Here is a 15,973-nt window from a genome sequence, read left to right on the forward strand (position 1 = left end):
CCTTATCGGTACGTCTTCCATTGCCACTTCTGAGTGACGAAATTCCAGCTTGGTAAAACAACCGTGTTTATTGACGTCAACAGAAAATTTCAAAGTAAAGCACATCACTTCCTCTTCAAATCACATGCATAGAAGTAACCAGAATTTCATAATAAAATACAGTAATGGACCAGAAAATGTAAAAAATAATAGATTTATACCAGTAAATCACCCATACTATTTTGTATACATAGGGTCTTGTTAGGGTACATGCTTACTGGCTTCCAGCCAATCACAGGGCAAATATAGATTAACTATTCTTACTCACATTCACATGCAATTTTGAGTCTCCTATGAGCCTAACATGCTTTTTGGGATGTGGGAGGAGTACCTGGAGAAAACCCATGCAAACACAAGCAGATGCCCAAATGAAGATCCAAACCCTCAATCTCCTGACGTACTCACCACTCATCCACAGTGTAGCCTCCAGCAAGTAACAATTGCCAAGCTTACACAACCGTATATATCACAGTTTTGTTAACTACAATCACCACCATACAACACAGATAAGTAGAAGTAGAGTTCAGTCAGTGTTTGAGCATCTTCCTCTGGGCCGTTTTATTTGCCACCTTGTATCAAGATCTCCAGGATTACTGTGCTCAAGGAGCTGTGAAATCTTCCCTGACATCTTGAGCCTCTGAAACAACTGGAGTCCGCCTCTCCTATCAAGGAAACACATGCTGGACAGCTTCCACATTGGATAAGAAGAACAACCCAAAACCTTCACACAGGCGCTAACGCTAACCTGCCATGCCACCAATCCAATCGGTGCCACCTTGCACGTCCATTCAAGAAAAACAGCAATTGGTGTTGACAGCAGGCCAGAGAAACTAACTTGATGCATTGTTGCAACCTCCTCTAAAACAAATTGTCAGCATCAATAGCACCTTCTCAGCTGCGTGACACAAGCCACGTCCAATTCATCAGATGAGACGCTACAAAACTAAAGATGACCCTGGGCAAAACCTCTAAAAATAGAGATTTTTTAAACTGTAATATAAAAACAAAAATATTAAAACAAAAATATTGACACTGGTCCCGAATGTTCAGTTAATTTCTCTTTCTGTACCCTGGGAACTCCGGCCTGGTAGCCCTGGATGACTTGTCACATAACAAACTAACACCTTTAAAAGCATTGTGTCTTTAATTCCTGTCCTTGGGAGAATTTCAGTATATGAACTCACACACTTCACAAACTTTGATAATTAAAAACCAATAACACATCGACACAGCCATACTCCTGCATCTTGGGTTTAAAGGAGGTTTCCAAGTAGATTACTTACAACTGGTGTGGGTATCGTGTATCATTTTAATGTCATTTTATTGACCAGATGGTATCGGATTTATGAAAGTGTATAGCATTAGAGGCCAGTTTAATTTACAAAAGTGATACAGATACTTCATCTTTTCAGCCATTTACCAATAGCAGATGGCATTGAGTCAACTTTGTGATGGATGTGTTTTTAAACGGCGTAAAAGACAAGACTGGTGATAGTGCATGTCATGTTTGTCCTGTTTAAAACTTAAACTTTAAATTATTGTTATTTATTCTAAATTATTTAAATTATTTGTACAAATTACTGTTTACGCTGTACATTGTTCATATTTGATGTCATCTATTTATTCTCCACATTATTATTTATTATCTATTATTACACAGGAGCCAGGCAACGACATTTCGTTGGGAATTTCACTGCTGTGTTATTGTGCAATGACTAAAGAATAAATAAAGATGAATAAAGAATAAAGATGACTAAAGAAAGTCTATGTCTATGTCTGTCTATGTCTGTTTGAATGGGAGTCATATAAACTGACTTCAATATTTGCTCTCCCCCAAATGATTTAAAAAATCACCATGTTTTTCTTAACATTTGTTTTAATGTATACAGGTAAATATGTTGCTATTCGATATTTGTTATAGTATTTGATAATTATATATTTATTTTTTATTTATTTATTTTATTTTTTTCTGTGGAGTATATATTTTTATATAAATATCAAATAAATATGTTACATTGAACACTATTATCATATTCATTTCACTTTCTTTACTAAATTGGACACGCCTCCCTCCCCTCAACACCGCGCGTTTTTGGTGACGTCAGTGAGTTACGTTCACCTGCGTCAGTTACTACTTCCGGGTGTTCATGTAAGGTAGGCTCCAAGTGAAACAAATACAACGGACGTAAACAAGCGCCTAACAGCAATTCGAGGTGTTTAATTGCGGACATATATATATATTTTTTACCGTTACTGCATGTTTTATCAACTAAAACTATTAGATTATTTTTGGGCCGTTTGTGGTTTTTTATCGATGTTTTCCCGAGCAGGATGTCTATCTCGAGCAGCGTGGACCGGTTGCCGAAGGTCATTATTTAAACATTCATTCATTTAATGTATTACCTCACCCGCTCGATCATAATAAGCAACACTTACTTCATATAAATACGTGGCAGTTTTAAAAACACAGTTGACGTCACTCACTTTAACTTTTAATCCTGGATTAACCAACCTAGTTGGTCACATAAACCTTTGTACAGTTAGTGACGACGCGACGGGACACCACTGTTTCAAACGTGGTGAACTACATAACGAGGGTTTTAATAATGGAAATGTGGATGTTCAGACCAGCAGTTATCCTCTTGGGGTTCTCACTGATGCAAATTAACGTTCCTCTCACATCTTCCTGTCATATTTTACCACTTTTAAGGTTTTAAGAAGCTGGGTTTTATTGTGGTAGTGGTAGTTGTGCAAAACTGTTCTGTTTTAACACTGATTTTATTCTGTGCTTATTTGTGTTAACGTGTGTTTTTTTCCAGAATGGGCAATTTTACGTCATCCCATACAGGGAGATCATCCAGTACGGCCTGTGTGCAGTATGTTAATGTAAGAAGACACATCTCAATTGCTTTAGTAAAATATTTAAAATAGATTCCAATATCACTTATAACGGTCTTCACTAGCTATTCACATATCACCCATTGTATTCATGCTGCAGTTGTCATCTTGAGTTCTGTTTTGCTAGACTAGCTTGCTTCTGTTGTTGTTGCTACTTGCATCTAAAGCTCATATTTTGGGGGGTTGGTGTTCATTGTTTGAATGAATCCAGAATATATCTTCCAATATACAGTCCCAACAACCTGCAGTGTATGACATCTAGGGATAGATTTAACATAATTATTTAGAAGCATACATTATATGGTGTTAATTGTAACAAAAAAATACACATATATATTTCTCCATTTAGTTTTACGGCTAATATAGATACAATTGTTATTATTCTGTAGATATAGATTATAACAAGTTGTAAAGAAATTAGAAATGGATGTCCTGTTGGTATTGAAGCATGATGTTTTCCTTTTACTTTCAGGAGGTGGTGTCACAGAACTGTGTTGTGATATTTTCCAAGACCACGTGCCCATACTGCAAAATGGCCAAAAATGTGTTCAATGAAATAGGCGCCACTTACAAAGTTATTGAACTTGATGAACACAATGAAGGGAGGAGACTACAAGAGGCCTTAGCTCAGGTGACTGGTGCCAGAACGGTAAGGACCTCTCGTTGCTTCTGGGGATTACTTTAATGTTTTGTTTTGAGACAACACCTAATATCTTTTTTATTAACCACAAACAATCGCACAGAAAAAACACGATACATTCTTAATACCGTCATCCCTCGCTACATCACATTTCGACCTTGCCCCTTCATTCTATTGCGGTTTTTCAAAAATGTATTAATAAATGATCACTGTTTTGTGGTTGAATATACCCTATTAATCGTAAAAACGTGCACATTTTGCCCCAATTTTTCAAGTATAAAAATGCTAAATAAACTAAAAGACAAATAGTGTAAGCCAGCCATTAAGCCCACTAACATGTGAAGGTAGTATTCCACATTGGTCACTAGGTGACAGTAATTGATTGGTGAGACCACCACGGAAGTACCATATATGAACAGATTTTATGGCAGGTTTAAATTATTTCACAACAGGTAGAAACATAATAACAATAATCATAATAACAGTGGTTTCATGGTTGTATGTTGGCCGTATAGTCAGGACTTTTTTTTCCTGCAGTAAACATCTCAATTACCATAAACCGGTAATAATTTATAAATGCATGTTAATATAGGTAAAATGTACAAAATACTATTTTTTTCCACGTTGTGATAATATTTTTTCACCAAGCATTGAGATTTCGCACTTTGTTCGGTGGTCCTTCAATGCACCAAAGCTGCTGTGAGACACAAAAGTGAAACTTTGAAACTGTATCTACTTACAATCTGTCGCTTTTATTGCAAATGTTGAATCAATATTGGAGGAGAACGTTGATGATTTATAACAAAAAATGTCTATATGTACATATCAATTACGCGTATCAATTACTCACAGGTTTCTGCAATTCGATTCAATATTAATAAACGGAATAGTTTCATATTTAGAGCATAGAAAACCCGCTTATGTCTTTCTTATTACGGTTTTTAACATTAGTAGAGCCCTAATAGATGTGAAATAACACCCCTGTAGTCACTTTTATACTCCTATTATTCTTTGTTTACATCACACTTGTGCAGCATGAGATCACTGCAGGGACATAACAGACAGACGCTGCTAGTATAGCAAGCTAGAGAGCTACTTAGCATCTCCTATTTACTTGGTCTAATCATAAGTGTTTCAAACAGAGTGGGGAATAACGACAAAGAAGCTCAAACTTACCACTTCCACACGTAATGGGAGGAGAACTTTTTTTTGTCTTTCTAGTATTTTTTTTTTTTTTACTACTAATAGGCCATAGCCAACCTCAAAACAGCATTCATTTATTCAATAGATACTATGGAGTCACAGACTGCCATGTCATTGACTGTAAAAGTAAAAGTACACAAGATCTCAATAGGCCATGTGACATGTTTCCCTCAATGAACCACAGCTTCTTAGTGCTGGCAGCACTCATGCAGCCCATGAACATTACAACCATCATGCATGACTGTAGGCAAGACAATTTTCAGTAAATAGTAAATATACTATACTGCCGTATAAGCTATAGTACCGTCCCTTGAGCTATACTGCTATAAAAAGTGGTTGCTGAAAACCTTGAATTCCCTCTGTGTCTTATTTACAAATGTGCCTCTGCGTTGGCGCATTTCTGACTGTCTAATATAAGGAATCACTTGTGTGTTCAGGTGCCAAGAGTCTTCATTAATGGAAGCTGCATCGGGGGTGGCTCGGATACCAAACAGCTCCATCAGCAGGGCAAGTTAGTGCCCCTAATCAAACAGTGTGCTCCCTGCTGTGCTGCAAGCAACGCCGAAGGCTCAGGCAGTGGACAGTTTGCAAAATGACTAACCGTTTTGCTTTCTTTCAAACATGTATTTATTGAATGTTTGCTGGATCTTTTCTTTGAAATTGCGTATGACTTGAACACAGTTGTTTTTAACAAAGTGCACTCAATACTTGATGCGTGATGCACATTTTCATCCCGCAATTTATTACAACTTTGACATGATGTGCTTCAATGTCTGTATGGCTTGAAACACAGTTGTTTTTATTTATCAAAGTACATATTTAACGTTGAAATATTCATGATGTAAAAAATGATCTAATTAAATTTCCATTGGACACTACCTCTAGTGTGATATGCATATTTTATGGGGCTCATTGAAATAAAACATTTTATTGAAAAACATCTGCAGTGACTGTTGAGCTACACTTCATTTTGAGCAACATTCTATAAGATGCTGTTTTATCCCAGAACTAAAGATCTAAAACTATGGATTTTGATAATCTATTGAAATCTACAGAGATTTGTTGTGTTCACTATGGCAGCTTTTTAACCACCTTATACACATTCATTCCAATTCCTTATACACAGCCATTAAAAGTAAACATATTTGTGAGCTGTTTCCATCCAAATTAGTGCTGACAGAGCACTCATACAAAATGCAACCTAGTGGGCTGATCTTTCACCTTTAATTTATTTAATTACTCGATTGCTTTTTGGATCTTGTTTGAAACAACATTCAGCATCACTTCATATTTCATTGTGGGAATAACTAACTGGTTTAGTAACGATCCGCGGTAAACAAGCTGTCGAATAGCAATACAAAACGGCCAGGACAGGTTCGTTTCAGGCTGTGCCGGCTGTGTACGCCGTGGAGTAAAACAAGCGAACCCGCGTTGCCCACATTGCACTGGTTTCGCTCCCGTGTAGTCTGTGACATTAGCTTGACTGAGTAAGCTAGGTTTACATTCAATACATGCGCCTTGTACGCTTGAGTAAATAACATTAGAAATAATGGCTGGAAGTGCGGGAGAGTGGTGTCTTATGGAGAGTGATCCCGGAGTATTTACGGAGCTCATAAAAGGATTCGGTGAGTGTTTCTGAGTTAAACTGAACCAACAATTTCATCGTAACATAGCTACCTATTAGCCTGCTGCATTCGAGCTAATGGCAACACAGAAATTACCTGTGCGTTTTGCCAAACGACTGCATGAATGAAACAATCGTACGTAGAATCATATATTAAATCCGGCCTCGTATGCATTATGTTTAAAGTTTCACTGCTCTGATCAGAATACATTAAATAGACACGCTAATTGCTAGCATTACTCAGCGTTCAAAACAACGGCGAGTGAAAACCAGTCTGTTCAAATGAACGATACATATAATCACTGCTCAGTTTTGAATTTGATAAATAATACAGCCGTGCGTCTACATCCATTTTAATGCTCAAATTCCCTGAGAGGTTTGAATTTCCGATGCTTTTGTGACATTTCTTAGGCTGCAAAGGTGCCCAGGTTGAAGAGATATGGAGCATGGAGCCAGAGAACTTTGACAACTTGAAGTACGTTCAATCAGTGTGCGTAACTCTCTTGTATACTTTGATTGGTGCGTCTTTTAATTTACATATCCTCTTCCAGGCCTGTCCATGGGTTGATTTTCCTGTTTAAGTGGCAAGCAGGAGAAGAGCCAGCTGGATCAATTGTGCAGGATTCAAGACTTGACCATCTTTTTTTTGCAAAACAGGTACATTTAAGTTTGTTCTTGGTGCAGTATTGTTTTGCATTTGCAGTAACTACACAATCAAAGAAGCCCAAATCTAAGAAAAGATGAGTTAATTTCTACCTTCATACAGACAACAAAATAGTAACAGATCAAGTTGATCTTTGTATGACATGAACAGTACATTAAATCGGTAAATGAAATTGCAAAGTGCAATGCCATAACACCTGTTTGGGACCCCCAGGGAAGACTGATGTACCCAAGTGTCAAATATGTCAAAGGTTCACATGATGTTACTCAGTAACAGCACAATCTTTTACAGTAGACCCTCACAACCCTTTTTGGTTAACATCAATTTTTTTCTCCCAACATTTTGCCTCAGTTTGTGTAAGTTTTTTTGGTTATTGTACAATATAATCCGTATCTTGTTGTATTATTTATACACTACATGATTCCAACTACATTCTTAATGTGTTTTATCACAAAGCATCCTTGTTAGCATCCTTAGCTTTCTAACAGAATGGCAACAGTAAACGGATATCAGCTATGTCATCAGTCTATGATGTCATCAGTGGTTGACTGTCATCAATATTAACACAAAACAATTTTTATAGTTTAACAATTATAGTTGTACATGCCTTAAACAGTTTTAAATGCATATGAAGGATAAAAAAAAATATGAATTAACATTTAAGGTTAATTTTACCTTCACTGAAAAAGTGGCAGGGAGTACCTACAATGTTTTGTAATGTTAGTGCAAAATGTACAGATTTATTGTACTCGGCATGCGGTTTGACTCTTGAATACATTGGTATGCTTCAGTTTTCCATTTTGTTGCATTGACCTGGTTTCACTTTTGTGTTCAATCTGTACACTACAGATAAATCGATAGATATCAGTTTCTGAATAGGACTTAAAATGTTGGGGTCTGAAAACATTTCTGTCATTACAGAAATAATTGACAACCACTAGATTGTGCAGAGAGCCGAAAAAAAAAAAAAGAAGCAGAGGCCTGAAATTGTACCCCGTCCCCTGGGCTGCACTTTGGCCACCACTGGTATATAGGGAACCTACAGTGCCATAACAAATTGGAGTAGCATTCCATTAGTATTTAATTAAATTCTATCTAAACTTCCCGTGCTGCTTCACATAATGATCATTAGGCTGTGTAGGGACTGATAGATCTCTCTTCTCACCCTTTTAATGGAAATTTATTTTACCTCTGTGATTTCAGGTCATTAACAACGCTTGTGCCACCCAGGCAATTGTCAGCGTTTTGCTCAACTGCTCCCATCCCGACATGCTGCTTGGAGACACACTCGCTGAGTTCAGAGAGTTTTCACAGAGTTTTGATGCTGCAGTATGTTTATTCTTTTTCACTATTAATCAAAGTAATTGAGGATATGGATGAATTTTGCCATACTGTTCAATAAATACAATGTTCTTTGTAGCAATAGCAAAGTGATAATGAAATTGATGCAGACCTCTGCATCTGAAATCAATGATGCAGCACATTTTATTTTCATGTAGTTACCAAGTGGGATAACGATATTTGATCGTTTCTACAAAACTGTCAGTTGTATAATCATCTTTCCTGTTTGCCCCACAGATGAAAGGTTTGGCTCTAAGCAACTCAGAAGTTATCAGACAAGTTCACAACAGCTTTGCCAGGTACGTCCTGCTTCTGTATTGGATGGAACAAAGGTCCTGTTTGTGATTGGGTTTTGGTGTGAAATCTCATTAACTACATACCTTCAATATTTGGGTTGGCAGTAGCTCATTTTGGAAGGTTCTGGCTTTCGGAAGGTCATAGTTTGAGTCCTGCTGCAGACATATTGCATCTACCTGTTGGAGAGATGCTAGTCTGCGTTCAGAGGACAGAGACCGACAGTCTCAGTATCAACGTAACCCTGTTTGGGTGCTTTTTCACTCTGCTTTGCTGCAACAATGGATACACAGAGTAAAAACTGAATTTCCCTGGGGAATAAAAGTTTGTATCATAGAAAAAATGTTGTTTGTGTTTACTGAATAGATGTTTTCCCTTTTTTGTATATGCAGACAACAAATGTTTGAGTTTGATGCAAAGTCCTCTGCAAAGGATGAGGATGCATTTCACTTTGTGAGTTATGTTCCTGTAAATGGTCGACTTTACGAGTTGGATGGACTTCGAGAAGGACCAATTGACCTAGGTAAGAACACAAACAGAATTTTGTCGGACACAGAGTTGTGCTCTCCAGAGGTAGCTCTTTATTTGGCAGGATCCAATCACAAGCAACCTTACAACCCATAGTTACAGTCTGACTCACGGTGTCATCTTATAAAAAAAAAAATCAAATCATCACACAGCAAATTAACACTCAAAAGGTAGATAGTAAATATAAAATAAAAGTACAAATACGAGTTTGGAATTAAAAAAACAACTATTTTAACGGCTTCCCATAATGCATTTCTTCCCAATGGATGATTACAATGACTCAGCTGCTTCTGTCCACTAGAGGGAGCCTCCCTTTCTTTCAAAGAGTTTTCACATAGCTCTATGGTTTCCTCACAGACTTGCCATGTGTATATTTGCTGCTGCGGATTACAGAAAATCCTCAATACATCTAATCTTATGCAACCTATTTGTAAAAGTAACTAAAATTATCAAAAAAAAAACATTGCACAACTTACAACTTTGGTCTGATTTAATCTTTTTTTCTGATTTCCTTTTTCTCCACTAGGTGTTTGCAACCAAGATGATTGGATCAGTGCTGTCCGCCCAGTCATTGAAAAAAGAATACAAAAGTGAATATGACTTTTTATCATATGACCATATACTTTCATTCAATTCCAATGAAATGTGTTGTTTCACAGGAATCCCTCACCACTTCACACTTTGAAATTTGCCACTCTGTCCTGGTTTTCCACAAATATATGAATAAATCATGTTATACGTTATACGGCCTATTAGTAAAAAATATATATATTTATGCTAATTTTACCAAATTGTTGCCTAAATTAAGCATTCTCAAGCATTAAAATGGCAAAATGAACAAACATACAAATATAAAGCTTTCAGAAGACTCATTCAGGGTGAGGTGTCAGTCAGGGTAATGTAATGTTTGTTGAGACACACAATCACCAGATTCAATCGCTGCAACAGCAGGGTTTTATAGCAGGTTCCAATTATCTGACAAACCGTCTGTCCCCCCCACCACACACACACACACACACACACACACACACACACACACACACACACACACATCACACACGTCTCCCATAGCTATGGAACACATTTAAAGCAACAAGCACAAGTTTTACTTGCGTCTAAAATGGCTCATTTTATTTATGTCTTATGTCTACTATATTAGGTAATATGTCTGTAAAGATGACTATGAAGTGATAGCTCTAGTCACGTTTTAAGATGTAATTAGAAGGTTAACAGATTTTCTATAAAATATTATTTTTTTTCATGTTTAATGTGACACTTTTACATAGTTTAACTGAGAGGGCTTTCTTCTCAGGTACAGTGAAGGGGAGATTCGTTTCAACCTGATGGCCATCGTCTCAGACCGAAAAATGATATATGAGAGGAAGATCGCAGAGCTTCAGACGCAGCTTGCTGAGGTGAGAAAGAGCAGAAAGAGCAAACAGTTGAAGCTTGAAGTTAACATTAATATTCAAAACAGATAAATTAAGGGTTGCAACTCGTGCTCATTTATTAAAAATTGGGATTGATTGGCCTCTGATGGGTATCGATTCATTTCTGTAAAAAAACACAAACTATAATGAAAAACACACAAAAAACAATCTGCATGTGGCAACTAATACTCTATGCCTACTGCATCACGTAGGGTTGCAGACAAAATGACACGTCTTGTATTGAGCTTGACACAGACTAGACCAATTGATTGCAGAGTGCTTGATCACTTTCTTTCCAAATCCATCTTTCGTCGAGTATTGCATCTTTGTTTACTTGCTTTGCCTAGCTGTCACTGGCTTTACTTTGCATTGGCAGCAGCCAGTTAATATTCTCTCCCTAGCTTCTGGTTTTCAGACATCCAAACGTGGCTTTTTACCACAGTGACATTTTGTTTCTAAAACAAAGTTTGCAGCTTGTTTTGAGTAGCTCCCAAAGGCTCCAAGAATATTTGCTTCAATACTACAGTTCCCGGGTATTCGTTTTATTCCAAAACATGCATCAAATTAATATTCCACATGCTGTAGCCCAGTCACTCCTGTCTTATATGTGTTGTTTATCTAACCTTTTTCTTGTAATGGAAATGTTTACTCTGTTGTAATTCATAGCAGTATTGCCACTGGGTGTTGTCTGAAATGTCCTCTGTTTCTGTCATACAAAATCTCATCTTGCTTAGTCATGCTGATGACAATCAATGCATGCGATGTGAAAGCCTCAAGCATTGAACGTCAGCAGAAATAGTTTTTAGCTTCTACTATTTTCAGTCAACCTAGAGTGAATAAATACATGACAGGGTTTAAATAAAATTGCTTTATCTTTTGTTTACTCTGCTGCAAAGCAGTTTTACAACAGATGAGGTCATTTGTCATTTTGTCTTTTTTGGTGTTGCATTCCGCCTGCTTGTAGCAGGTGTAAGAAGATGTGATTGAACCAGCATTGTAATCGTGCAGAACTTCATCTAATCTATATACATATAAACCTCTATTTTTGTGCTTTCCAGGATGAGCCAATGGACACAGACCAGAGCAGCACATTTCTAAGCTCCATTCAGTCGGAGATTGCCAAGTACCAGCTTCTTATTGAGGAGGAAAATCAGAAACTTAAAAGATATAAGGTTGGTATATTTGATTTTCTGCATTTGATGAGTTTACCGCCTTACAAAGCTATGAACAGTCCAGAATTTCTGTAGTAGTGTTATTGTAACCGAGAAACAGAATATCACAAATCACTTGCCCTATAAGTACAACACACTTGCAACCCCTCTGATTATCCTACTTCACCCATGTGCTGGCCAGGGTCAACAAATTTCCCCCAACGTGGTCAGGATGTAAATCCCGCGCAATCTAGCAGTGGCCTGCAGTGATCTCATAGCCTATGTAATATAAAGAATAATAGTATAAAGTATAAAGGGTGTAAAAGTGACTAGTGGGGTTTAATGTCTGCAGTTCTCTAATAATATTAAAACCTGATTTTAGAAAGTCATAAACTGGTTTTCTATGCTGAAACTACAAAATATTCTGTACATTAATATTGATTCCTACTTTGCAGAAATTCACTAATCACAATTAGGTCTGGAAACCATTAACCACCATAACCGAGGGACAACTGTATTATCTTGGAATTCTGCTCACAGAAGTGTCATAACATCACATGCTCAAATGGTCAAATATTTCTCTCTTAGTTATGATCAAGCTATGGTAAACATTCTGGACTGTTCTATTTTCTATTTTTTTTCTATTTACGGACCATTCAATTTTAGTAAGGGAAAATGTATTTCCTCATATAGTAAATGTCTGATCATGAATAACATTGAGGCCTTGTATAAACGGCAGAGGTTTGAGTGGTTTACTCTTAATTTAATTTTTTGTACTATATCTTGGTGAGGTCTAGTAAGATTGATTTTCTAACCATCCACATCATCATCCGCCTTTCCCCCTTGGACTCCTGTTTATTCTTACAGATTGAAAACATTCGAAGAAAGCACAACTATCTTCCCTTCATTATGGAGTTATTGAAGACGCTGGCAGAGCACCAGCAGTTAATACCTTTGGTGGAGAAGGTGAATGTTGAATTTTTAACACATTTTAACAAAGAAATATGTATATTATTAGAAAAAAGCTCAAATATTATTGTTACTTTTATTGACACAGTTTTGAAGAGAGATTTGATATTTTTTTTTGGCAAATAATTAGTTTTGGCAAATGGTGACGTAAAAAAAAAAATATATATATTTTTGGATTCAATGTGAAACGTGCACTCACTGAAATGTATTGTTTTTACCAGGCGAAGGAGAAACAGAACGCCAAAAAAGCCCAGGAGGCCAAGTGATCATGGTCACACTTACTGTATTACATACATACACACACACTGGCCCTCAAACACAGAGGCCCGAAGGTCATGATCTTGCCTGTGAGCCACATAGATTCTGTACATCTGCCATATACACTTCTGCAGCACTTCTTCACTGTGTTATTGCATCCAGACTTCCGAACTGTGTTGCAGGTGTAGCAGAGAGTGTTCATCAGCTTCCATGCATGATTGAAGAAGACATGTTTAAACTGTCTTATTTTCATAATAAAAGTGTCATTAAATTTGCTAATTGATGTGTGTTCATGAACAGATGTCCCAGTTGTTCCTAAGCGTTGTGACAGCCATCTGTCAGGAATAGCGTTTTGACAGTCTTCACACCACAAGCACTTTTGTCCCTTGCAGTAGAACCTGACTGCCACCTGCTGGTTGAGGGACTATTATTACAGTGAATAGATATACAATTCAAATCCCATGAATGCTATTGTAAGACGCACTAGTAACGTGATATACTCGCTCTGTCTTACAATATTTGCTTTGGATGCATCCGGATTCAGGAATAGTCCACGTTAGTTATTTGGGATATTCACAAGTCCAAGTCAGTCCCATTTCTTTGTTCACAAGTCCAATTAATGTCTAATGTATTTGGTTACAAGTCAAGTCTCGGGTCTTTGTGGTGTTAGACTTGTCTTTGGTGACAAGTCCAAGTCAATCTCGAAAACTTTGCCATAACAGCTGATGCCTAAAATGGTTACCACGTGAAAAAGGAATTAGAAAATGATTGTTTACGAATCCCAAAACACGAGTCTTAAGTCATTTAAGCACTGATCCGAGTCAAGTCTGTTTGTGTCCCCATCTCTGAAAGTGACAACGAGGCTTAATAATTGTATAGGTAGCAGACTGCTAGAGTTGGGGCTGCCAGGGATGAGAACTGAAAAACCAAAGAGGAGGTACAGTATCTAAAGGTAGCAGGAAGATGTAAAAGACATGGAATTAGAAAGAGCTTTGAATGCATCTGGATAGGCTCCTATCTGTGTCGAAAATTAACCGAACAATAAACTCAATACCGAGGTACATATTGAACCTTACCATCGCAGCCCTACTAATAAGTAGAAGTGCACGACTCGAGAGTCACCCTATTACTTACTGAAGTCGTCAGAAATCAGTGTTTTTGTTCTGCTTCTCATAGCTGTGTGTAGTTGTTTTGGACATAAAGTATAGCAGCCTTTTCAATGTGATTTACATTGAAGGTTCAATAAAAGTAGTAAAGGGGTTGTGTATATATGAACATTGTGTACATGCTCAGGTTTGCCACATGTCTGGAAGGCTTTCTTAGAATGTGTCCCTATTCTATTTTTGGCTCCAGTGTTTACAGACTCATAGACTCATTGGACTTACTTGTCAGTCACATACAGTGGATTCCTCATGGCAAGAAATGAAAACCTGCAGGTTTTACTACAAGCCCCAAGAGAGCACACACTGAGTTTCATTATCATGTCTGACGTCAGACCACACGCATCAGCAAACAAAGACTTCATTGTGAAGGCTTCATAATTCTGCAAGTGTTTCTTTCTAGAAAAGGTTATTATGGCCCATTATTAGTGGGCCTTAATGTTGCTAAAATGGAAAATGAGCCACCAAACTAAGTTGCATTGTGTGCAATGACAAACGTCTAACATCCACCCTAGCAACTGTATGGTGTGGTAGACATGACACATGATATGACGCTGTATGTCAGGGTGTGCAGACTTTGGTCAACCAGGGCCACAAACTGAACAATGAAAGTATGCACAGGCCACATTTAGTATATTTTGTAAACATGTAGATGTATGCTAAGAAGTATATGTATTTATAGATTACACAAGTGTATATACAGTATTTCAGCTCAATACAGTACATTTCAGGTAACATATTATGCTCTTTGGTCTTTGCTCTTTCGTAATTTTTGCTGTTTCTGTTTCAAATTTCCAACCAGTCCAAATTGTACTCTGCCTCTCACCCCAAGATAGCTGGGATAGGCTCCAGCACACCCCACGACTCTAGTGCGGATAAGCGGCATAGAATAGAGTATATTCCAAATATTGTAACTTTCTTCTTGTCAATGTTCTACTCATAATATTATGACTTTATTTCCATAATGTTGTGACTTTCCAACTTTATTTTCTTTAGTTTCTCATACTATTTGTCATAATTTATTCTTTATTTAAACTTTGTGCAAGTGTTGTTAAATCTAAAATTGAACTTAAATTATGACTCATTACAGTCAAGACTCATTTGTTCACTTACCTGTCATTGTGTCATTGTTTTCTTATTATTATGTGCAGACTCATGGTGTAGTGGTTAGCCTTCTGGACTTTGGAGCGGATGCTTCGTGTTTGAATCTCCACTAGTAAGTAAGTAATCATTGGTATTTGTCAGAAAACGGCACCTGAAATTTAAAGGACTCAAGCCAAAAATCGGTATGCTGTGGCGACTCCGTAAACAGGAAAAAGCAGAAAGAAAGAAACAAAAGCAGGCTAATAAAAAAAATGTGAACACCCCTGTTCTATGTAGTATGCATGGGCACCATGTTGGCGACTTGTGGTCTAGGCTTTACTTAGCTAGGTCTAGTCTACATACAGTATACACCATACTACATATACATCAGGAACTCGCCACAACCACATGAGACCTGCAAGCCTGCTTTTTATTCAGGATTTTAGTTAATAATGTGAGAATACGAGAAAGAAAGGCATTGTGACATACAGAATATGAATTGTGGATACCAGCATTTTGTCAATATTGTGGTGAAACAAGCATATTCTTTTTGTTTGGGTTTACATATGCTATGAAAATACAACAAAAAACGTTGGAGATTCCTGAATTAGGGAATGCGTACTTGGAGAGTCATATTCAAATGTGTAGAATTGACCTGGTCCAGAATGTAATTGGTTTTTGTGTTAGTGTA

General features: G+C 37.2%; 2 protein-coding genes across 5 annotated transcripts; both read left to right on the plus strand.

Annotated features, from left to right (window-relative positions):
• The first annotated feature begins 2,132 nt into the window (after positions 1-2,132).
• glrx2 (glutaredoxin 2) lies at positions 2,133-5,720 on the plus strand. Of its 4 annotated transcripts, none has more exons than XM_058073331.1 (4): positions 2,133-2,193; positions 2,859-2,925; positions 3,410-3,586; positions 5,218-5,720. In XM_058073331.1, exons 2-4 carry the CDS (start codon positions 2,860-2,862, stop codon positions 5,374-5,376), a joined length of 402 nt encoding a protein of 133 aa, XP_057929314.1. In that variant the 5' UTR covers positions 2,133-2,193; position 2,859; the 3' UTR covers positions 5,377-5,720. The 4 variants fall into 4 exon arrangements, with proteins under 4 accessions (XP_057929314.1, XP_057929313.1, XP_057929311.1 ...); XM_058073330.1 differs by having other exon boundaries at positions 2,170-2,252; XM_058073328.1 differs by lacking the exon at positions 2,133-2,193 and adding an exon at positions 2,200-2,406.
• A 446-nt stretch (positions 5,721-6,166) lies between these two features.
• On the plus strand, positions 6,167-13,318 carry uchl5 (ubiquitin carboxyl-terminal hydrolase L5). The gene is made up of 11 exons (XM_058072941.1): positions 6,167-6,405; positions 6,816-6,879; positions 6,956-7,061; positions 8,272-8,397; positions 8,647-8,708; positions 9,096-9,226; positions 9,758-9,821; positions 10,544-10,646; positions 11,720-11,833; positions 12,680-12,778; positions 13,003-13,318. Exons 1-11 carry the CDS (start codon positions 6,330-6,332, stop codon positions 13,045-13,047), a joined length of 990 nt encoding a protein of 329 aa, XP_057928924.1. The 5' UTR covers positions 6,167-6,329; the 3' UTR covers positions 13,048-13,318.
• Positions 13,319-15,973: the final 2,655 nt, after the last annotated feature.

The sequence above is a fragment of the Doryrhamphus excisus genome, chromosome 5 (assembly GCF_030265055.1).
Source record: "Doryrhamphus excisus isolate RoL2022-K1 chromosome 5, RoL_Dexc_1.0, whole genome shotgun sequence".
In the NCBI taxonomy this organism is placed as follows: Eukaryota; Metazoa; Chordata; class Actinopteri; order Syngnathiformes; family Syngnathidae; genus Doryrhamphus; species Doryrhamphus excisus.